The following is a 24,744-nucleotide window of genomic DNA, read 5'->3' as shown; positions in this document are numbered from 1 at the left end:
TCCAAAAATTTCTGAAGAAAAGACAAGAGGTAAACAGAAAATTTGGACATCAAACAGGAGGTTCAAGAGACACATGAAAAGGTAAAAAAGGGGGGGGCAGTAAAAGAAAAAAAATTGCCATCCAGTAAGTTGAAACTGGCTATATCCCAGCATGGGGGTAAAAAAAAGATCCTCATAAACATTGAGAAATATAACTCTAACAGAGAGAATACACCTAGCCAGAAATGATGGACATTCATGACCTATCCATGAGACTACTATCTAATGGGATGTAACTGGCTTTAACCCCACTTAGGTGAAAGACTCTAGTAACTCAGGAATTTTGACTCTATTCGATAGAATATACAGAACTAAAAGGGAACAGACACTTAGAATTTTCTATGACTTAGATAGAATGATATTAAAAAAACACTACAGCCCTAAAAAGCGGGGGACAGGAAAGAGATGGGAGGAGGGAGGGGATTGAATGGGGTAAATCTCATTACACTAAGAGGTACAAAAGACCTATGGTAATAGTGGGGAAAAAAGGAGTAGAGGAGAAACACCTGAATCTTCTCATCAGACTTGGCTTAAAGTCAACCTACACATACTCAGTTAACTTATAAAACATCTAACCTTTCAAGTATTAAAAGGGAAAAGGGGAGGGGGGATGGAGAAAGGGAAGGGGAGTGGGGGGAAATAAGGGGAAATAACAAAAGGAAGGGAAGGGAAAGGGGAAAGAAAGGGGAGGGCGTGATATAGGAGGGCAAACACACTGAAGGGGGTGGTTTTCAGAAACAAAAGACTGGGAATATGGATAAAAGGGGGGGAAGGGGGGGAAAATACAGAGGGAAAATAGCATGGAGGGCAATAAACAATTAGTAATCATAACCTTGAATGTGAATGGGATGAACTCTTCCTTAAAAGGTAAGCAAATAGCAGAGTGGCTTAAAAACCAGAATCCTACAATATGCTGCTTAGAAGAAACTCAATTGAAGCAGATAGATACATATAGAGTAAAGGTAAAAGGCTGGAGCAAAATATATTTTGCTTCAGCTGAAGTAAAAAAAAAAGCAGGGGTAGCAATCCTTATCTCAGACAAAGCAGCAGCAAAAATAAATAGCATTAAGAGAGATAAGGAAGGAAACTTTATCCTCCTAAAAGGTACCATAGACAATAAAGTCATTTCAATATTGAATATATATGCACCCAATGAGACAGCACCCAGATTCTTAGAGGAGAAGCTGAAAGAATTCCTGGAAGACATAGACAGCAAAACTCTACTAGTAGGAGACCTCAACCCCCCTACTATCAGATCTAGATAAATCGAATCATAAAACAAACAAGAAAGAAATTAGGGAGGTAAATAGATTGTTAGAAAAATTAGATATGGTAGACTTATGGAGGAAACTGAATGGTGATAGAAAGGAATATACCTTTTTCTCTGCAGTACATGGAACTGATACAAAAATTGACCATGTACTAGGACATAAAAACCTAATGATCAACTGCAGAAAGGCAGAAATAGTGAATACATCTTTCTCAGATCACAATGCAATAAAAGTCATATGCAATATTGAGCCAAGGAGATACAGACCCAGAACAAATTGGAAACTGAATAACCTCATTTTAAAAAACGAGTGGACCAAAAAGCAAATAATAGAAAGAATTAACCATTTATACTAGATAATGATAATAATGGAACAACATACCAAAACCTATGGCATTCATTCAAAGCAACTCTCAGGGGATATATTATAGCTCTAAATACTTATATGAATAAATTGGAGAAAGAAGAAATCAATGAATTAAACATGCAAATAAAAAAATTAGAGAAAGAACAAATCAAAAATCCCCAATCAAATACCAAATTAGAAATTTTAAAAATTAAAGGAGAAATTAATAAAATCGAAAGCAAAAAACTTTTGAATTAATAAATAAAACCAAAAGTTGGTATTATGAAAAAAACAATAAAATTGATAAACCTCTCATCAATTTGATTAAAAAAAAGAAAGACGAAAACCAAATTGCTAGTATTATAAATGAAAAACGTGAACTCACCACCAATGAAGAGGAAATTAAAGTAATAATTCAAAATTATTTTGCCCAACTCTATGCCAATAAATTTGATAATCTAAGTGAAATGGATGAATATTTACAAACATATAAGTTGCCCAGGTTAAATGAAGAAGAGATTAAATACTAAACAACCCTTTCTCAGAAAAAGAAATTAAACAAGCCATTATTGAACTCCCTAAAAAAAATCTCCAGGGCCTGACGGATTCACAAGTGAATTCTACCAAACATTTAAGGAACAATTGGTTTCAATCCTATATAAACTCTTTGGAAAAAATAGAGAAAGATGGAACTCTGCCTAACTCTTTCTATGAAACCAATAGTACTGTTACCTAAACCAGGAAGAGTTAAAACAGAGAAAGAAAATTATAGACCTATTTCCCTGATGAGTATAGATGCAAAAATCCTAAATAAAATCTTAGCAAAACGATTACAACAAGTAATCACTAGGATAATACATTATGATCAAGTAGGATTTATTCCAGGAATGCAGGGTTGGTTCAACATTAGGAAAACTGTTAGTATACTCAATTATATCAATAACAAACCTATCAGAAATCATATGATCATATCAATGGATGCTGAAAAAGCTTTTGACAAAATACAGCATCCATTCCTATTAAAAACACTGGAGAGTGTAGGAATAAATGGACTTTTCCTTAAAATAATTAGCAGTATATATCTGAAACCATCAACAAGCATTATATTCAATGGGGAGAGGCTAGAGGCATTCCCAATAAGATCAGGGGTCAAACAAGGGTGTCCATTATCACCACTACTATTCAATATTGTATTAGAAATGTTAGCATCAGCAATTAGAGAAGAAAAAGAAACTGAAGGAATTACAATTGGGAAGGAAGAGACAAAACTTTCACTCTTCCCAGATGACATGATGGTCTACCTAGAGAATCCCAAGAAATCATCCAAAAAACTACTGGAAACAATTAGCAATTTTAGCAAAGTTGCAGGTTATAAAATAAACCCCCATAAATCCTCAACTTTTCTATATATGTCTAGCAAGAAACAACAGTAAGAGCTAGAAAGAGAAATCCCATTCAAAGTAACCTCAGACAATATAAAATATTTGGGAGGCTATTTGCCAAGATAGACTCTGAATCTTTTTGAAAATAATTATAAAACACTTCTCACACAAATTAAGTCAGATTTAAATAACTGGGCAAATATCAACTGCTCATGGACAGGGAGAGCTAATATAATAAAAATGACAATTCTACCAAAACTAAACTATCTGTTTAGTGCCCTACCAATCAAAATTCCAAAAGAAATACTTTAATGAGTTAGAAAAAATTGTAAGTAAATTCATATGGAGAAATAAAAAGTCAAGAATTGCCAGGAGTTTAATGAAAAAAAATGCAAATGAAGGTGTCTTAGCACTACCCCAACTAAAATTATATTATAAAGCATCAGTCATCAAAACTGTTTGGTATTAGCTAAGAAATAGAGTGGTGGGCCAGTGAAATAGACTAGGTGTAAAAGCAGGAGAGGATTATAGTAACCTGCTGTTTAATAAACCCAAAGAGTCAGGCCACTGGGATAATAACTCCCTCTTTGATAAAAACTGCTGGGATAATTGGAAGTTAGTATGGAAGAAACTTAGATTAGACCAACACCTCACACCCTTTACCAAGATAAGATCCAAATGGTTACAGGACATAGACATAAAAAACAATACTATAAGCAAATTAGAAGATCAAGGACTAGTCTACCTGTCAGATCTATGGAAAGGGGAACAGTTTATGACTAAGGAAGAGTTGGAGAACATCACTAAAAACCAATTACATGATTTCAATTACATTAAATTAAAAAGCTTTTGCACAGATAAATCCAATGTAATCAAGATCAAAAGAAAAGTAGTAAATTGGGAATCAATCTTTACAATTAATGATTCTGACAAAGGACTCATTTCTAAAATATACAGAGAACTGAGTCATATTGTTAAAACAAAAAGCCATTCCCCAAATGACAAATGGTCAAAGGATATGCAAAGGCAATTTACAGATGAGGAGATCAAAGCAATCCATAGTCATATGAAAAAAACTCCTCTAAATCATTAATTATTAGAGAAATGCAAATTAAAGCTTCTCTGAGGTACTACCTCACACCTCTCAGATTGGCCAGTATGACCAGGAAGGATAATGATCATTGTTGGAAGGGATGTGGGAAATCTGGGACACTTTTACACTGTTGGTGGAGCTGTGAACTCATCCAACCCTTCTGGAGAGCTATTTGGAATTATGCCCAAAGGGCAACAAAAATGTGCATAGCCTTTGACCCAGCAACACCACTGCTGGGTCTATACCCTGAAGAGATGATGTAAAAGGGTAAAACCATTACTTGTACAAAAATATTCATAGCAGCCCTGTTTGTGGTGGCAAAGAATTGGAAATCCAGTAAATGTCCTTCAATTGGGGAAATGGCTTAGCAAACTGTGGTATATGTATGTCATGGAACACTATTGTTCTATTAGAAACCAGGAGGGACAGGATTTCAGGGAAACCTGGAGGGATATGCATGAACTGATGCTGAGTGAGATGAGCAGAACCAGAAAAACACTATACACCCTAACAGCAACATGGGAGTGATGTTCAACCTTGAGGGACTTGCTCATTCCATCGGTGCAACAATTGGGAAAATTTTGGGCTGTCTGCAAAGGAGAGTATCATCTGTATCCCGATAAGGAGCTGTGGAGTTTGAACAAAGTACAAGGACTATTCCCTTTAATTTGGAAAAAACAACAGATATCTTATTGTCTGATCTGGTTACCTCTGACAGTTCTGTTCTCTTTAAGGATATGATTTCTCTCTCATCACACCCAATTTGGATCAAGGTACAACATGGAAACAAAGTAAAGACTAACAGAGTGCTATCTGTGGGGGTGGGGGAGGGAAGCAAGATTGGGGGTAAATTGTAAAACTCAAATAATATCTTTAATAAAAAAATAAAAAATTTGAAAAAAAAGAAAGTTATATAATCATGATATCAATGGAATACAAGTTTTGACAAGATCTGCTAAACAAGAAAAACTCCTAATATGGGCCTAACAAAAGGCTATGTGGCTACTATCCAACAACTACTAGAATTAATTTTGGAGAGACACATTATTAGAAAGTTGTCCACGATGTAATGAAAATATTGTGGTCACAGAATTTCATAAATCCATTGTGTAAATCATAGAGGAATTATGTGGTATATCATGGCAGAGAGTATGTTCCTCACTCAGTACCACAATCAAATCTCAAAAACCTACTATTGCTCTGACACCCTGTGGAATATTTTCCTGAAAGTTCTCTATGCTTTTTGGAGAGTAGAGAATTTAGGATTTACTATTTTAGATATCAAACTTTTCCAGGCTTTATCCTCCACATAGTCCACAAAAATGCTATTACATATAACATATGCTGCATATCACCTATAGGATCCAATGAACAAATATTAGAGAGGTAACAAAATGAATGGGTTTGGATTATATATAGTTATATTTCATATACATTCTATACCTTTGTATATTTACCTTTCTCCCCATTCAAATGGCAGCCTCTTATACAAGTAATGATTTCATTTTGTTGTATTTGTCCTCCAGAAGCTAGGACACAGTAGCTATCTAGAGAATTGATATTTGTTGTTTGATTGATTATTTTTTTTCTGTCTAAAGTTATTTCAGTCAATTGATCACTATGACTGAGTCAAGTTCTAATCAAGTGAACTAACTGATGCAGATTAAACTAAATAAATTAAATGTAAATTTGAATGTTTTAGATGAATAATGTGGTCAACAATTTGGTTAACAGTGTCATCTAGTCAGGATAGCTATTTCTGAAGCAAAAGTGCTGAAGTGAGCACTAAAGATATATTGCTACAATCACAGTATAAACTAGATAAAATGCTATTTGAAGTGGACAATTTTCAAGAGGCAAGTCAGTTTATTTTGTTTTCTTTTGCCTTATAACTTGGGGGAATACTTTGGTGTCATCCATGGGACTGTAAATGTAAAAGGAATCTTTTATGCCATGAAAGTTGCTTCTCTTTTTTCCTACTGAAATGCACACAATCCTTTTAACTGCTGCACAATTTACCTACATACTTGAGGGATATATGCCATAAACAAACTAAAAAAGATTCAAGAGTGCTTCCAGCAGATGAAAAAACTAGTTGGCTAAATTAGAATTTGTTCTGCCCCTAAAAAACATTTTAAGTGTATCTTTCACATATGTTTTATTATAGTAAGTAAAACAAAATCTTTATTATTGACTGTCAATTCAAAGTTGTAACTCATTATTGACAAACAAAAACAAAACTGTGCTTGTGAATCACTTAGAGGAACAAAAAAGAAATTCTAATGCCAAGAAAGTTTATTAAGTTCCTCTTATATATATGAACATGAATTCTCCTGGGGCATACAACATAAGTACACATAGTTAATGGAAAATACGTAGAAAAAAGGATAAATTGGCTCTTTCCCAAACAGTCAATAAAAGGAGAGAGTAAACACCTGATGGGTTTTGGGAGGGGCAGAGAACTCAGGAAAGGCCTTATAGTAGGAGATATTACCTGAGTAATGGATGAGATTAAATTATCAGTAAGATATAGAGTAACATATCTTGTATAGATTCTATTAAAATTATAAGTATGAACAAATTTTTCCCTGTTTTGAATTTAAGTACTTTCAAAAGCAAAGATATAATAAATAATTCATATCTTTTTATTATAACCAAAAAGATTTTATTAAAATTATTCTAAGATATAAAAGTAAAAAAAAATTGAAAATGGACAAAAGGAGAGATTGTCTCACTGAAAGTTTTCTCATTAAACTGTAAATGGTGTCTAAATTGCTATTTAATAACAACTGGAAATAGCAATATCTGATTACAATATTCCGTAATCGTATGGCTTAGACGTAACAGGAAAAATGCTTAACATATTAAAATAATTTTAAACTTTTATTATAGTATGTTATCAATAAAAGTACATAATTAGAGAATAAATTATTTAAATTTAATTAGACTAAAATATCACATAAATTTATTTCATCAAAAAGTCTCTCAATTGTCCTTATTTTTAAAAGATCATTAAAATCTCATTAAAATTACCCTCTAATACAGTTCTATTCCTGTGCCTCATTGTGACATGAAAAAAACAACCTCAAATTCTCCTAAGAATGAAAATTTTGGCAAAGTCTCTCCAAGTTTTTGATTATGGTCTGGGCAACAAACTGTCTACTGTCTTATGGTGAATATAGGTAGACACATTTACTAGTAATTTGGCTATTTATGTGATAAATTCTTTGGTTATAGAAAGCCAAGGAAAAAAGAAGCTATAAGACAGCCTTCAATGGTAAGCTAGTACAGGGGGCGGGGGGAGAAAAACATAAAGGTAAACAAGATTCAAAATTAAGAAATATATCACTGCAGTAGAGAGATTATTTGTCCGTGATCAATTAGACTATCAATTGATCTGACCAAAGTAAAATCAACACTAAATTCAAAAAGGATAAATAGGCTTATATGATTCCCTTCTGGTTTTGGAGTGATAGCAGAAGAAAGATAGAAAAGGGAGAACATGCTAAGAATCTCAGTAGTTTAAAAATATCTACTAATAATACTTAAACTATTGATATTCTAAATGGGAGATTTTTGTTCAATAGCAAAAATCAAAATATTACTAGATAAGGCAATGGAAAGGGCATGAAATCTGGATTCTAGAAACCTGTGTTCAAATATCATTTCTACTTCTAAATACCTGTGTTACCTTAGGTAAATCATTCAACATTTCTGGGCCTCAGTTTTCTTACTTGTATAATGAGAGCTCTGGTAATCTTTTGGTATCTATGAACTTAAGAATCTATATATCAAAATTAAAATTATGACTCTAAGCAAAACAAGAAAATATAGGGGAGTGACTTCTACATAGAAATTTCTCAAGATTTCCCTGAAGAGCAAATAAAGGACTTAGCATAGTTGTTTTCTTCCTTTGTCTAAAGAGAATGAGAAGTAACATTTGGGATATGATCATGACTATATGCTAATAATCATAATCAACAAAATAAGTCATAATGAAAGAAAGTATACCTATGTACCAGCATCTGGATAAAATTATAGAAGCAATTTTATAAAGAACATAAGATCCTCCAAACCAAGTAATATATGCAGAGATACTTCAAATCAAAGGTTAAGGATAGGTGAAGAAACATTTTGGAAAATATGTCTCATGATATAATTGGGTGAAAGAAATTATACTCTTTTGAAACTTTTTTTTTAGATATAATTCTAAATAGCTTTCTATAAAGACTATACACAAGGGGCAGCTAGGTGGCACAGTGGATAAAGCACTAGTCCTGGAGTCAGGAGTACCTGGGTTCAAATCCGGGCTCAGACACTTAATAATTACCGAGCTGTGTGGCCTTGGGCAAGCCACTTAGCCCCATTTGCCTTGCAAAAAACTAAAAAAAAAGACTATACATACATAGAGACCCATCAGAAGTGCTAGTTTTTCCTATAGATCTTCCAACATTGATCATTTTTTATTTTAATCATCAACTGATCTGATGAGTAGGAGAAGACCAAACAAATCGAGAGGGATGGTGTGGTACAATGGATCATGCTGGATTTGAAGTCTAGGAGGATGTGATTTATATCTCACTTTAGATACCAGACAAGTTAGTGATTGGTCTCTGAGACTTAGTTGCCTCATCTCTAGAATGAAGGGGGTGGGAATTCTGACTTCTCAGATCCAGGCCCACTCTACAGATGACCCTAATAGAAGCTGCTCTGTATTCTGCTCTTATCTCTGTGTCTGGTCACTTTGTACTTCTCATACACATGGATAGATGGATGGAAGATCATGTGTTAAGTATTTACTATGAGCCAGGCACTGTGTTAGGCACTTTGGAAAGAAAGGTAAAGTTAGTTTCATAACAAAGACTCCAGCTTCTGGGTTGAGAGCCCACTCTTAAATGAAAACTGCTGGAAAAAATGGAAGGTAGTATGGCAAAAACCAGGTCTAGATCTACATCTCACACCCAATATCAAGATAAGATCAAAATGGGTGCAGGATTTAGATATAAAAGAGGATATCATAAGTCAATTAGGAAAACAAGAAATAATTTATCAGAACTATGGAAAAGGGAACAATTTATGATCAAAGGTGAGATAGAAAACATTGTGCAAAATAAGTAATTTTGATTACATTAAATTAAAAATTTCTGCAGAAATAAAACCACTGCGACCAAGATTAGAAGGAAAGTAGAAAGCTGAGAACAAGTTTTACAACTAAGGATTTTGACAAAGGACTCATTTCTAAAATATATAGAGAACTGAGTCAAATTTATAAGAATATTAGCCATTCATCAACTGATAAATGGTCAAAGGAGTTTTAAGATGAATAAATAAAATCTATCTATAGTCATATAAAAATGCTCTAAATTATTATTAATTAGAGAAATTTAAATTAAAATATCTCTGAGGTACCACCTGTCAGATATGACTAAAAAGGCAAATGTCAGAGTCAGAGATGTGGGAAAACTGGGACATTAATGCACTGTTAGTGGAGTTATAAACTAATTCCAATCATTCTGGAGAGCAATTTGGAACCATACCCAAAGGGCAATGGCACTATGCATACTTCTTTGATCCAGCAATACCATTACCAGGTTAATATCCCAAAGAGATCATAAGAAAAGGTGAAAAAAAACACCTGAACAAAAATATTCATAGCAAATCTTTTAGTAGAGGCAAAGAATTGAAAATTGAGAGGATGCCATCAATTGGGGAATGACTGACAAATTGTGGTGTATATATATGTCTCTGTGTGTGTGTGTGTGTGTGTGTGTGTGTGTGTGTGTGTGATGGGACACTATTGGTATCTAAGAAATCATGAGGAATGGGATTTCAGAAAAGGCTGGAAAAGTTTGGATGAATTATTGCTGAGTGAAGTTAGCAAAACCAGAAGAACAATATACACATTAACCAGAAACATTGTGTGATCCTCAATTATGATGAACCTGCTCATCTCAGCAGTATAATGATCAAAGACAATTCTAAAGGCCTCATGATGGAAAATACCATCACAGCCAGAGAAGAAATAATGGAGTTTGAATGCATAACAAAATATACTATTTAAACTTTTTTAAAATTTATTTTATGTTTTATGGGGGGGTTCCCCCCTCTCATGGTTTATTTTTTCTTTTTGGTTTGATTCTTCTTTCACAACATGATTGATTTGGAACTATATTTAACATAGTTGTTACATGTATAAACTATATTACAATACTCTTTGTTAAGGGGAAGAGGAAGGGAAGGAATGAAAGGAGAAAATGTGAATTCAAAACCTTATAAAAATGATTGTTGAAAACAATATCTACACATAACTAGAAAAATTATTTTTAAAAAAGAAAGATAAAAATTAATCAGTATCTTTGACATTTTAGTCTACTTGAGGGGTACAATATCTAGTAAATATGTAAAATATTTACAATAAATAAAAAATAGAAATGAAATGATTTGTGGGAGAAAGAAATAGAAGCTAGTTGAAGTAAGAAAGGCTTCCTGTACAAGGTGGCAATAGAGATAAATCTGAAAGAAACTTATGATTCTAAGAGATGAGGAAAGAGGAGTGCATTCTAGACATGATGGACAACTAATGCAACTGTATGGAGGTGGAAGATGGAGAACTGTGCCAGAGGAACATTAAGGAGGCTACTTTCACTATACCATACTATCTGTGAAGGGGAATACTGTACAATAAGGCTGGAAGGTAGAGGTCAGGTTGCTGTACAGGACTTCAAAGGGCAAACAGCAGTTTTATTTAATCCTAGAGACCACAAAAAGAGAGTAATGTAGTCAGACCTGTGCTTTAAGAACACCACTTTGGCAGCTATTACCATTTTATTCTACTCCCTGAAGGTATTCAAAGGAAAGAATTAATTGCTGCTGTGCATACACTAACTTCAGTAAATGTATTTTTCTTTAGTTTAGTTTCTTAGTTTTCAGCTGTGTCCAACTCTTTGAAACCCTTTACAGGGTTTTCTCAGCAGAGAAATACAACAAAAGCACACAGACATCTTTTCATCCTCAATAAAAATAAAGTTTCCACTGTGTCAATCTTACCTTATTCTTGGTATAAACATAAGGTATCACTTTGAGGAACACTCGTGGGACTTCCTCCATTGTGTCATTGTTAACAACATGGAGTAAGCAGACAGGCAGAGAAGTGTATACTTTAGGCACCAAGAGCATATCATGTGCTACATAAAATATTTCTCTGAAATTAAAAAAAAAATCTCCTTTAAAAGATGTCTTAAGAAAATCAGTTGGATTTTAAATACATAAACAGAAGTTGTGGTAAATAAAAGTTAAATACTTTGAAAATATAAAAATTCAATATAATAAATTCACATATATTGATATTCTTTTCATCTCTCTTGCCTTTCACAGAAAACATCTAGGGAGAGTTGTCTATATATTTTGTCTCTATCTCCTTATATTCCATACATTTGTCCAGTCCTTGCAATATGGTTCCCAACTCCAACACTTGAAGAAATTATTACCAATAATGTTACCATTGATCTGATAATTGTTTTTTCCAAAAGTGTTTGCTCAGTTTTTATCCTTTGTGATATTTATGTAGCAATTTTGCCTCCGTTTCCATAGTTATAAAATGATTCTAGGGATATTTTCTCTTCCCTGGATTTTCTTGACACTTCTCGTTTTCTTTTCCTGAATAATAAATCCTATTTAGATTCTTTTGCTGGATCATCATCTATATTTTGATCTTATATTTGAGTATACCTCAGAGTTCTGTCCTCCACTTTCCTTTTCTCCCTCTGTAGTTTCTATTGGTGATTTCCTCAGCTCCCATACATTCAAATCATTGACTTCTAAACTTGCCTATCTAACCCTCATCTGTATCTTGAACACCAGTCCAAAAGTAACTATTTGCTGGAAATCTTCACCTACCTGTCTCATAGTCTCCTCAACATGACCAAAACAGAAATTATCTTTATCCCATTGGAGTACCCTCCTTTTGGTGAGCCAAGTTTACCACCTCTGAGTAATTTTCAGATTTTTAAGCTCATTCATCCCACCCTCCCCATATCCAGTTAACTGCCCCATCCTATCTATTCTGCCCTCACCTCTCTCATATCTGTTCCCTTTTCTCTACTCAAACTGTCACCATACATATTTTAGTCCTCAATACCTCTCACTTGAACTAACTGACCTTTCTGCTTCCAGTTTCTCTCTGCCAAACTGACATTCCAAAAGCACAGAAAACACAAAATCATAAAGAAAACCAAATGAATAAATGAATCTGATTATGGTTGTCCTTGCTCATTAAATTGAAGTAGTTACTTTTGTACTCCAAAATAAAATTAAAATTCTCTTCACAATCTGGTTCCAATTTCTGTTTCTAGATGAATTTTACAATTCTCTTCATAAACTCTATATTTAAGTCAAATTGGTCAATTTTCTATTCTCTATATTTGATATTCCACCCCCACCAAATTGCCTCTGCACAGGTTGCCCCCCCCCCCCCATATTTAATGTTCTCTCTTCACCCCTCCTTCTTAGAGCTTAGAGTATTGGCACAAGCATCATTTTCCTTAGGCCTATGTTGATCTGTCAGTTGTTAGTTCTCTCTGTATTGCCTTACACAAAATTATTTTTATTTAGTTTATTCTTTATATTTACTTCTCTATATCTATAGTTTTCTCAGCAGCGCGTAAGCTTGAACAGTTTCATTGTTTTTACCTTTCTATCCTCATAACCTAGCACAACACTTGGAATATTATAAGTACTTAAGAAATGATTTTTTTTACTAAATTGAATTAATTACTGTTTTGCTAATGATCTCATTTATCTTTAAATATTAATTTTCTATCTAATTATAAGTCATGTATAACAACTATTTAAGTATTATCTAGAAAATGAGAGTCTTACCCAATTATCATATCATTATACATTCTCTGAACAGCATTTCAAGTTAATTTAACAAATATTTACTTGGTAATACTCTATATGGATACATAACTGGACACATATATGCACTATACAAAGATGAAATCACTGTCTTTTCTAAGATGCTGAATTTTGACAAAATTAAAAAGTTAATAAAATGCACTAAAACCAAAAATGATTAAATGCAAACATGAGTAAAATGGTTTTATAACCTTTTTATTTTTCTGTTTTTAACTAATTAAAAATTTCAATAATACATTTCTATGAATCGTTTCATAATTAGAATGACTTTTAAAGAAGGTAAGAAAAGCAATCTTGAAGTTTTATTATTTGAAATTATAAATTACAAATAAATCATATACTATGGTAGATTAAGTAAGCAATTAAAATCAATCAAAACAATTTATTACATACCTATTATAGGCCAGACACTATGCTTGATCCTGGGATTACAAAGACAAAAATAAAACCTACCTCTCAAATTACTTATATTAAGTATACACAGAAAACAATTTTATTAAATCAAACGCAATTTAGAGAAGGTGAAAACATTTTCAAAACCTTACCTAAAAACTATAAACCAAGAATGTGGTGGTTGATCAGAATAGGTTACAGAATAGTCAGCAAAAGCTAATTTGGTTTCTTCATCTTGATAGCATGGATATAGTTCAAAAGATTTGCATTTGCTTTTAAACATTAACCTGGAAAAAATGAAAGCACATACTTTTCATAAAAGAACAATATTTCCTAAATATATCTTATTCATGGAAAGAAAAAATAAGGAGGAAAGTAAAATGGAAAATCTATTTAAGATTATTCAATCAATAAGTCATCTTCCCTCCTTAAAGCAACTAATAAGATGTAAATTACAAAGATTAAAATAAGCATTGATAGTATATCAGGTGAGGATACTTCTCTTCAGTAAGGCAAAGGCTTTAAACTAGGTTCTGAAACTTCTTAATCAATTTGGAAGTAGAGATGGAAATTAAATGATAATATGCAGAAAGTATTGAGATTGACTTGGAAAGACTGTTATACTCTGGATCCTTAAATAAAACAGTAAGCCAGTTGAAATATCTCCCACTTCAGATGTCAGACCAGAATAGTAACAGAAGTCTCAGTCATATTGCTAAGAGAGAATTACTAGTAAAGAAGGGAGGAAGAGAAAGGCACTGTTTTCTCCTTTACCACTAACTCGAGGGAAAGGACTTGTGGACTTCAAAAGGTCAAATAATGTGGGATTTCTCATTACCCTTATGGGTAACATTATTCCCCAAATAGCAATGACTAATGGTAATATCAGGAGCTGAAAACAAACTAAGCACATTAAGAAATGCAGCTTCAGACTATAAGTAGGCCAACAATAAGCTATACCAAGCAAAAAAGAGAATTTCATGAGGGCCCCACAAAAGGGAAAAAAAGAACTTGTAGCACCTAAGAGCTATGAGTTACTGCTTTTATATGTGTGTGTGTGTGTGTGTGTGTGTGTGTGTGTGTGTGTGTGTGTTTATTCTCTATATTTGGCCCAACTTGCCCTTGGGCTTTGTTCATATTAGTGGAGCAACTAGGTATATTATACCACAATGGTAAAAATTCATTTCTGAAAGCTAATTAAATCTAGCTGATTACTTGTTTTCAACTAATAATCAATGAGGAAGCATACTGATGAGGGAATTGTGAACAATAGCATTAGAAAAATACCTTCTGTCTCTCAGTGTTAATCCCTAGAACTCTGAGGGGAGTAGTAGCTATGTAAACTCTGGAGATTCAGTCTAACAATGGATTAGGAAAATGAGAGACAGCAAGTCCCATAACATTACTAACTCTAAATAATATATCTTTTATTATCACCAAAAATATTTCTTTGATCCTGACTAAAGAAAGTTACTATGGTGCTAGGGAAGATCAATAAAGATAAATAAACTCAGTTCTTGAAGCCCAAAGGCTAATGATACAAGATGGAGAAAATAATTAATTAAAAATAATTAACTAAATAATAATTTGCATTGTATATAAGCAATGTGTTAAACGTATCTGATATTCTGAAGAGATAGAATAGAATCATAGAATCATAGAATAGAAATCATAGAATAGAATCATAGAATCATAGAATAGAAACTTAGAGAATGTTTTTCCTGTATTCTCGAAGAAGACCATGACATAAAGGAGGAGATGCTATGACAAGCATGTGAATTGGATTTCAGTGAAAGAATTCGAGGTTAGGTCACCAGTCTCACTCTCTCCTCCAGAGTCAGCTGGGTCCAGTGGCCAGACATGAATCAGGACAACTGGATGCAAGGCAATCAGGGTTAAAGTGGCTTGTCTGAGGTTACACAACTAGTTAGGGACAATTGTCTGAGGCTGAATTTGAACTGCTGTCCTCCTGACTCCAAGGTCAGTGCTCTATCCACTGCGCCATCTAGCTGCCTCAAATTTAGAGAAGGCAGGCAAATGAAAGGTAATCTATCTTGGCCCCTAAGTTTATAATTAGACTCAAAAAGATTGAATGATTTGACTAAGATCACAGAGATAGTAAGTGAGGAAGGAGTCATGAGAATTGATGTAGGAAGAGATTATGAATGTGTATTTTAAGAAGAGCTCTCAATCAAAAGCAGAGCCAAGATGGCAAAGACAAGGCAATGAGCTCTTCCCAAAAGGCCCCTGAAAACCTTGAATAAATAAATTCTCAAAATAAATTCTACAGCAGCAAGACCCACAAAAATATGGAGAAAAAAAAACTTTCAGTCCAAGAAAACTTAGAAGGTTAGAAGGAAGGTCTACTGCACAGAGTTAGAGCAAAGTGAAGTCCAGCTCAGGGCACTCCCTTTAATGGCAAGCGTTGGGGTAATTGAAACAATGCTGGCCGTGAAGTTTCCAAACCTCTCAGTCCACAGACAGTAAGAAGGTCAGACATTGTCAGAAGGAGTTTACAAAGTCCCTTTACTGACACCAGGGACAGTACTCTTGCATTGTCCACACTTGGATCTGGGTCACAGTCCTGGATCTTCATCCCAGGGCAAGGAGGAGCATTAATATACCAGAAGTTTTAGCCAAAAGGAAGCTCGGATACTGATCACAATTCCATGGTAGAAAAGAGGGCTTATTTTCACTCACAGACCAGAGGATATTACAGAAGAATGAAAAACTTACAAGGCTCCAGAATTACCTCTGAAAATGGCTGCATAAAAAGAACTGAAACTTGAAATAATGTCTCCTCCATTCCAGAAGCAGAGTCCCACTTTAGCACAGAGTAAAGAAAAGCATAAAGGCAAGTTTGGCTGGGAAAAAAATAAGCAAACAGCAGGAAAAGATCCTGACTAAAGAAAGTTACTATGGTGCTAGGGAAGATCAAAATACAAACTTAGAAGAAGATACCAGTGTTGAGACTCCTATATTCAAAGTCTCAAAGAAAAATGTGAATTGGCTGCAAGCCAATCAAGAGTTAAAAAAATTCAAAAATCAAATAAGAGGTAGAGGAAAAACTAAAAGAAATGAGAATGATACAAGAAAATAATGAAAAAAAAATCAGCAGCTTGGTAAAGGAGGCATAAAAAATACTGAAGATTATAAAACCTTAAAAATAGAATAGTCCAAAGGTAAAAAGAGCCATAAAAATCCAGTGAAAAGAATGTCTTGAAAAGCATAATTGGCCATATGGAAAAAATAAACAAAAATTCATAAAGAGAAAAATTCCTTACAAAGCAGAATTGGTCAAATGGACAAAAAAAGTACAAAAATTCCTGAAGGAAAAAAAAGTCTCCTTATAAAGAAGAACTGGTCAAGTGGAAATGGAGGAATAAAGGCTCACTGAAAGAAAGAACTTAAAAATTAGAATTGGGCAAGTAGAAGTTTGATGAATTTATGAGTCATCAAGAAATAATAAAAAACAAATCAAAAGAATGAAAACATGGGGAAAAAATGTGAACTATTTCATTGGGGAAAAAAAACCTAGAAAAAGTCACATGTAAGTGGGAACTCTCTGTATTAAAGAGCCCAGTGGTGCAGGGAAAATCTTGGTGTTTAACAACCCCTACCTGCAAACTGTTTACTATCTATTACTTTGGGGAAGAATTGAAAGGCTGATGTGGACCTATCTAAATTGTCTTTATCTCTTTAGGAAAATTACCAATAAAAGTTGATCTTACCTTAAAAACTCAAAAACAAACAACTAACTGGGAATATAGGTTCTGTACTACCCAAAAGCAATAATTAAAAAAAAAAAGAACCTAGAATAACTTGTTTCAAAAATTATCAAGGAAACTTCCATGATAGTACAGAAAACAGAAATAAAATGGAAATTGAAAAAAATCCACTGATCATCTCCTCAAAGAGATCTCCAAATAAAAACTACCAGAAATATTATAGCCAAATTCCAGTACTCCCATATCAAGGAGACAATATTGCAAATAGCCAAAACAATTCAGATCTAAGATTTAGTCTCAAGACTTATACACAAGATTTAGAGTTTGGAACAGGATATTCTAGAGGGCAAAAGATCTAGGATTAAAACCCACAATCATCTACCTAGCTAAACTGAGTACAATCCTTCAGGGAATGATTCAGTGGGCATTCAGTGAAATAGAATACTTTCAAGCACTCCTGATGAAAAGATGAGAATCAATAGAAAATCTAATTTTCTAATACATGACTCTAGAGAAGCTTAAAGAGGTAAACAGAAAAGGGAAATCATATGGGATTCAATAAAGTTAAACTCTTCACATTCCTGCAAGGAAAAATGAGTGTTCTAACTCCTAACAACTTTCTCATTATTAGGACAATTAAAAGAAGTATATAGAGACAGAGGGCAGGGGTGTGAGTTGAATAATAAACTCGAGTGATTCCCTATTTTTCCAGTATCAAATACAAAATTTGTTTAGTATTGAAAAACCTTTTATAACTTAGTCCTCACCATTTCAGGCTTTCTATACCTCTATACCACATACTCTATGATCCAGTGACTCTGGTATCATTGCAGTTCCATGAACACCCCACCCCATTTTTCAAATCCAACTATTTTCTCTGTCCATCTTCCATGCCTGGAATGATCTTTCTTCTTAACTCTGCTTACTGACTTCATTGTATTCTTTTAATTCCCAGTTAAAATCCCATTTTCTAAAGAAATCTTTTCCCAAACCTTCATTTTAATGTCCTAATTTTATTTATCCCGAATATAGTTTACTTGAACACATTTGTTTCCTTGTTGTTGACTACACTGAACTGTAAGCTCTTTGAAGTCAAGCAGTATCTTTTGCCTCTTTTGTATTCCCAGAGGTCATAAAAGTGCTTGTGTAACTTGTTGTTCAGCCATTTCAGTGGCTTCCAACTTTTCATGACTTCGTTTTGGGGTTTTCTTGGCAAAAATACTGGAATGATTTGTCATTTCCTTCTCCAACTCATATTATATTTGAGGAACTGAGGCAGATATCAACTCAGGAAGATGTCTTCCTGACTCCAGGTCTAACACTATATCCTGAGCTACCTAATTACCCCCAATTTAAATGTTTTTCCATATTGAGGTGTGTGTTTCTGTTCATGAGTCCATTTACATTTTTCTTGGCAAAGAAAATAGTAGTTTGTCATTTTTCTTCTCTAGGTCATTTGATAAATGAGGAAACTGAAGTTAACAGGGTTAAGTGACTTGCCTAGGATCACACAACTAGTAACTATCTTAGAGTGAATTTGAATTCAGTAAGATGACCTTTCCTGAGTCTAGGCTGAGCATTCTATCTTCTCTGTACTATCTAGCTGCCCTGCTTGTTTCATAGTAAGTAAATACTTAATAGGTATCTATTGAGTGACTGACAATTACTATAAGCATCGTAGGATACATAGAAATTGCACTATGGCTCTTACACTCAAGAGGTTTACAGTTTTTTTGAAAAAAAAAAGAAGACTTCCACATGAATAAATTAGAAAATGGTAAACTGAGTATACATATTTACCAATAAATATGGAACAGAAATTAAATGCTTTGCAAGATCAGGAAGGATAATGATATAGACCAAAGCAGTTAAGAACTCAATATGGGAACAAGTTGAAAAGGCTCAAGAAGAAAGGAGGGCATAAAGGCAAGGGAGGGGAGAGATGGAGATGAAAATATGAATATTGTAAATGATAAAGATATAGGTCTTCTTGGAAGAGAAAGTTCTTCCTAGGACAGAGAGGACAAAATCAATTAAGAAGGGTCAGTTTGCTCAGGGCTAAGAATGTCAAATATGATTTGATTCAATGGGGTAGAAATAAAGTATGTTAGCCAAGGAGTCAAATCTGGTCTGTGGATTAGCTTTTCCTTATTCACTGCTCTTATTTCTCCAGATCATCTAATTTTCCCCTCCAATAGTTTGACTTGGTTTCAATAGTCATAATATAGCACCTACATATCTTTATACTACAGCAATTAAAGAGATGTAAACAGTGTTTGGTCTTATAATAAGTTTGAAAAGGAAGAAATTTGTAAAATTACCTAGTCATAAAAAGTCATTAAAGAAAAATAAATAACTTCTCAGTATTAACTAACCCCTTTCCCCAGTAATGATGGTGGATTGGTAGAAAAGGATAATTGCAAATAAGAATAAGAGTTTTTAGATTGTCTATAAGTTCTTATTTAACAATGTAAGATTTCTGCAAATGACTAAAATATGATATACTATGGAAAATACATAAATTAAAATTAAGTATGTTTGAGGTTCTATCATACCCTTCATATGGATAAAGATAACAAAAGAGAAAATGGTGACTGCTAGAAGGATTACAGGAAAACAGTAATACCAGTGTTGTGCTATTAGACTTTGTGAAAAGTCAAGAAACAATAAAACAAAACAGAAAGAATGAAAACTATAAGAAATTGTGAAATATCTCATTGAAAAAGCAACTGTCCTAAAGAACAGATACAAGAGAGATAATTTAAAAATTATTGGACTGCCTGAAAGTCATGAACAAAAAATAAAAGGACCTAGATGTCAATTTTTAAGTTATTATCCAGGAAAACTGTCCTGATATCCTAGAAGCAGAGGGTAAAATAGAAATTAAAAGAATCCACTTATCACTTCCTGAAAAAAAGATTCTAAAAAAAAAGATTCTAAAATGAAAACTGCCTGGAATATTATAACTAAATTCCAGAAATCCCAAATCAAGGAGAAAAAAGTACAAGTGATCAGAAAGTAACAATTCAAATATCATGAAGCTACAATCAGGATAACATAAGATTTAGCAGTGTCTACATGAAGGGCTTGTAAGGCTTGGAATATGATATTCTGGAAGGCGAAAGAGCTTGGATTACAACTGAGAATCGATTATCCAGGAAACTGAATATCTTCTCTCAGGGAAAAGATCAACATTCAGTGAAATATGGGACTTTCAAACTTTCCTGTTGAAATAGCCAGAGCTATACAGGAAGTTTGATCTTCACGTACAGGACTTAAGTGAAGCATAGAGAAGGTGAATGAGAAGGGTAAATTATGAGGGATTTAATGATGTTGATTATATTCCTGCATGGGAAGATGATACTGATAAGTCATATAAGCCTTCTAATTTATTAGGGTTGTTAGAAGGATCATACATAGACAAAGCACAGAAAGGAAGGTATAATATATTAAAAAGTCAGATAGGCAAGAAAGGAATGTATTGGATGAAAATGAAAGGAGGCAGAATGGATAAATTATTTCACACAAAAGAGGCAAGGAAAAGCTCTTGCAGTGGAGTGGAAGAGAGCAAAAGTAAGGGGGAATGAGTGAGCCTTTATTCTCATCAGACATGACTCAGAGAGGGAACAGTATGCACATTAAAATGATAGAGAAATCTATCCTATCCTAGAGGAAAATAGGAGAGGAAAGGGATTTATTGGAAAGCAGACAGACAAGAGTCACAGAAGATGATAAAGCATGGATAGATTCCAATATACCTCAAAGGAAAGCATAATTACATCAATGTGATCATAGAGGCATTACTGAAGTGCTGAAGTGTTAGGATACATGGACTACTCAAAGGTATAGTAAGAATGACCTCAAAAAATTCGTAATGACTAAAACATACTGAATCTTTTACTGGTTCACCTTTCCCCATGGTTCTCCCTTTCTGCTTCTCTATCAATTCTCTTAATATGTGTCTTTGCATGTTGCACCCTTTCCTTCTCCTTTTCTCAGCCTCTCACCTTTATCCTTCCATACCTCCCCCACCCATTGTTCCTCTATTCCTTCAAGTGGTCATAGAAAAAAACTTAGATAAAATTCTTCATTTTTTGTTTTTTATTGCTCTAAGAAAAAAATCAACACGAAATCAACTTACTTTTTGTTTGTTACCTTAGAATACTATATAATATTTTAAATTTGTATTTATAGAAAATATCTCATTTACAGAAGATAATTTCAAAAATATTTCCCTCCTTGTGAATCAATTATTCTGAAGAATAAAAAATTTCTGTACTGTTATAACAAGGGAGAAATGAAACCTTATAAAATATAATTAGATGAATTGTAGGATGAATTACAGAAATTATAATTATAGGAATTATAGGAAGAATTATAGGAAATGGTGTGTCTGGGGCAATGCAAATTAGAGTTGGAAACAGGAAAATTCATGGAGAAGTTAATAGAGTAGCTTGATGTCCCAGATTAGGTAAGGGAAAGTGAAAAGGAGAGGAAATGGAAATATATTATAAATAAAAAATAAGGCTATATTTTTCTTTTCAACAATTCTAAGAGATAATAGTTGTAAATTTTAACATCCCAATTTTACAGAAGAGGAAATAGCTTCAGAGAAATTAAACATCTGGCCCATGGTTACAAAGATAATATAATGCAAGAAGCAGGATTTGCACTCATATCTTAGTTTTGATGTCTAATACAATGCTCCATCATATTGTTTATACAGAATGAAAAAAGAGGCAAAAAAGGAAATAAATGAATAGATAAAAAGAAACAGTAAATCTACATGGAGGAGTGGAGAGAATGGTTTGAGGAATATATTAATTTTTTAATGTAGGAACTTAAAAAATAAGGCAAGACAGGGTTCTGATTCAACAGATAAAAAACTTATTAAAGCAATGAGTTATGAAAACAACCTGAAGCAATAACAGATCAAATGAATATCTGAGTAAAGAAAAAATTGATTGGGAGGCCGCCAATCAAAGATGATTAGGAAAAAGGTTAAAGGACTGTGGTAGTAGCACTAATGTATATAGCATAAGAAAATACCTTTTTAATAAAACTAGAAGTAGGCTTTAGAGAGTATTATTGCTTAGCACCATTGTTCATCCACCAAAGTTATACATGTATGAAAATAGTGTATTGTATACTATAACATGTCTCATCCTTTCTATCAGAGAGCATAATAATGTAACCATCACTATTTTAGTTTAAAAAAAATTCCAGGGTGGCTAGGTGGTGTAGTGGATAGGGTGGCTAGGTGGCGTAGTGGATAAAAACACCAGCCTTGGAGTAAGGAGTACCTGGGTTCAAATCCGGTCTCAGACACTTAATAATTACCTAGCTGTGTGGCCTTGGGCAAGCCACTTAACCCCATTTGCCTTGCAAAAACCTAAAAAAAAAAAATTCCAAAGAGCTCATGCATCAACTATTCCAGAAAACTTTGCTTCTTTGCTATTTGTAGTTTATTGTATTTTTTTAAAATAAACATGGGGTGGCTAGGTGGTGCAGTGGATAGAGCACTGGCCCCGGAGTCAGGAGTACCTGAGTTCAAATTTGGCCTCAGACACTTAATAATTACCTAGCTGTGTGGCGTTCGGCAACCCACTTAACCCCATTTGCCTTGCAAAAACCTAAAAACCAACAAAAAAAAAAAAGAAAAAGATCATCATCATTGCATAAAAGTGTTTTGATTAATGTACTTATATATTTTGATCTTTTGAAAAACTCATAGAGACAATTATCGTTAAAAATAAGATAATCCTCTCAGTATGTCTTAGATAAAAGATTGTCTTTAATATCTGTTGAGAAGGGAATGTTAAGACTTTTCAATTCTTTATTGTCTGTTTCCTTTTTAAGAACAATTATTTATAGTTCTGTGTAGAGTAGGGGGTCTACAACAAGAAGGATATATGTTCAGATATATTTTTTGTAATGATTTAACTTTGTAGATCATTTCCAGGTTTCTGCAGCCCATAGATTCTCTATGAATCCTTTGCTTGCTCATGCATAAGTATATTTGCAATGCCAAATATGTAGGTTTAGTACTTTTGCATTTGAGTAATTGTTTCACATATGTAACATTTTGGTTGAGATGCTAAATAGTAAAGAGCACTTCAGTTATGAATGTGGAAAGTAACAGAGTCTAAGCTGCAGTAAATAATTTTTTGCTGATTTATTTAAAATTCCTTGTTTTTTTTTCTTTGCATTTAACATTTGAATGTAAAGATTTTGTGTATATCCAACAGGGAACCAACGTATTTACGCTGAACAACCTAATGTTACAAAAACTTTGAAGTGGCCAAATGTAACCTTATTTAAAATGGTGCATTTTCATATGATTTAACATTAGTAGCTCAAGTCTTACATTGTAATTATCTGATTCTTGCATATTTATGAAATGTTTTGAAAGTACTAGTTTAACTTTTCTTAAATGTTGAAAATAAAAAGGAAGATGGCAAAGTAGGTCAGAAAATTCCAAGCTCTCCATTTCCTCCACAAAGAAGACAAAATAGTGCTTTGGATGAACATAAAATGGCAAAAATAAACAAAAGTTGTGGTTGGGGCAGAATAGTGATCATCTTGGGACAATGGGAGAAAATTCAAAGAAAGATCCCAAGACTGAGGTTTGGCCTGAATGCATTGGAAACAACTCCAGGCAAACCCCATTGAAACAGCAAGCTATAAGCCCTGGGGTAGCTGGATTGGAAGATAGATTTAGCCTCAACTACAGGTAGTTTCATCTCCTGGACAGTGTGGGGAATCTAGCATCCAAATTGGAGAAGATTAAGGGAATCTCTGATGACAAGGACACCAGGTTCAGCTGTGTTATTGGACATGTTCCTGAATGAAAATGAACTAACACATTTCTGGAGAGTTCAGATCCAGTGGGTCATGGATGCTGCTAGGTATGGGGACTTATAGGAGAACTGAGTTCTTGATTTTGGTTCCAAGTCAGTGAAGAGAACTAATGATTGTAGATATTGGGGAGTTCTCAGGGAACAAGACCATTTCCAGCAGAGTGTGTGTGGGGATGAGGGTGTGAAAAGGGCAAGTCAGGTTACATTTGGGGGGAGAAGAGGAATGCTAGCTGTGGCTTGGAGGGGAAAAAAGTACATAGACTGGGTATGAAACAAAGCTTTAAAATAACAATAATAAGGACCTAAGAGCAGAGGCATTATCCCACAGACCCCAGGACTAGAAGTAATAAGAATTGTAAGCTGCTAAAAATTAAATTTTTTCTTAAAAAAATGAACAAATGAGAAAGAACCCAACCATAGGTAGTTACTATAGGAAGAGAAGAGGATCCCATCCTGATCTTCAGAGGAGGATAATGAAGCAAAACAACAACCAAAACCAACCTCTCATACTAAAGAGTAACATCAAATGGTTACCTGCCCAAAAAATTTCATATTAAAAACTCAGAAAATACTTTAAAAATCAATTAAGAGAGATCGAGGTAAAAAAAATTAAAAAGAACAATTCTAGAAAAACAAGATTATGAAAGGAAAGTCAACCAACTAGAAAAAGAAGATCCAAAATCTCAAGAAAAAACAACTCCCTGAAAACTAGAATTG

The 24,744-nt window shown here is 33.6% G+C and overlaps 1 protein-coding gene across 1 annotated transcript in view; it reads right to left on the bottom strand.

The window, feature by feature from the left end:
- The window catches only part of ADGB (androglobin), a 244,091-nt gene that overhangs the window by 50,034 nt on the left and 169,313 nt on the right, over positions 1–24,744 (bottom strand). The window contains exons 24-25 of the mRNA XM_074187787.1: positions 13,592–13,726; positions 11,178–11,331 (exon numbers count right to left, since the gene is read on the bottom strand). Coding sequence (XP_074043888.1) covers positions 11,178–11,331; positions 13,592–13,726 — 289 coding nt within the window. The remainder of the gene's footprint in view (positions 1–11,177; positions 11,332–13,591; positions 13,727–24,744) is intronic.

Source organism: Macrotis lagotis, chromosome 5 (assembly GCF_037893015.1).
Source record: "Macrotis lagotis isolate mMagLag1 chromosome 5, bilby.v1.9.chrom.fasta, whole genome shotgun sequence".
NCBI lineage: Eukaryota > Metazoa > Chordata > Mammalia > Peramelemorphia > Peramelidae > Macrotis > Macrotis lagotis.
Note: the sequence above shows the minus strand (reverse complement) of the source record. Positions and strands in the feature narration are given on the sequence as shown.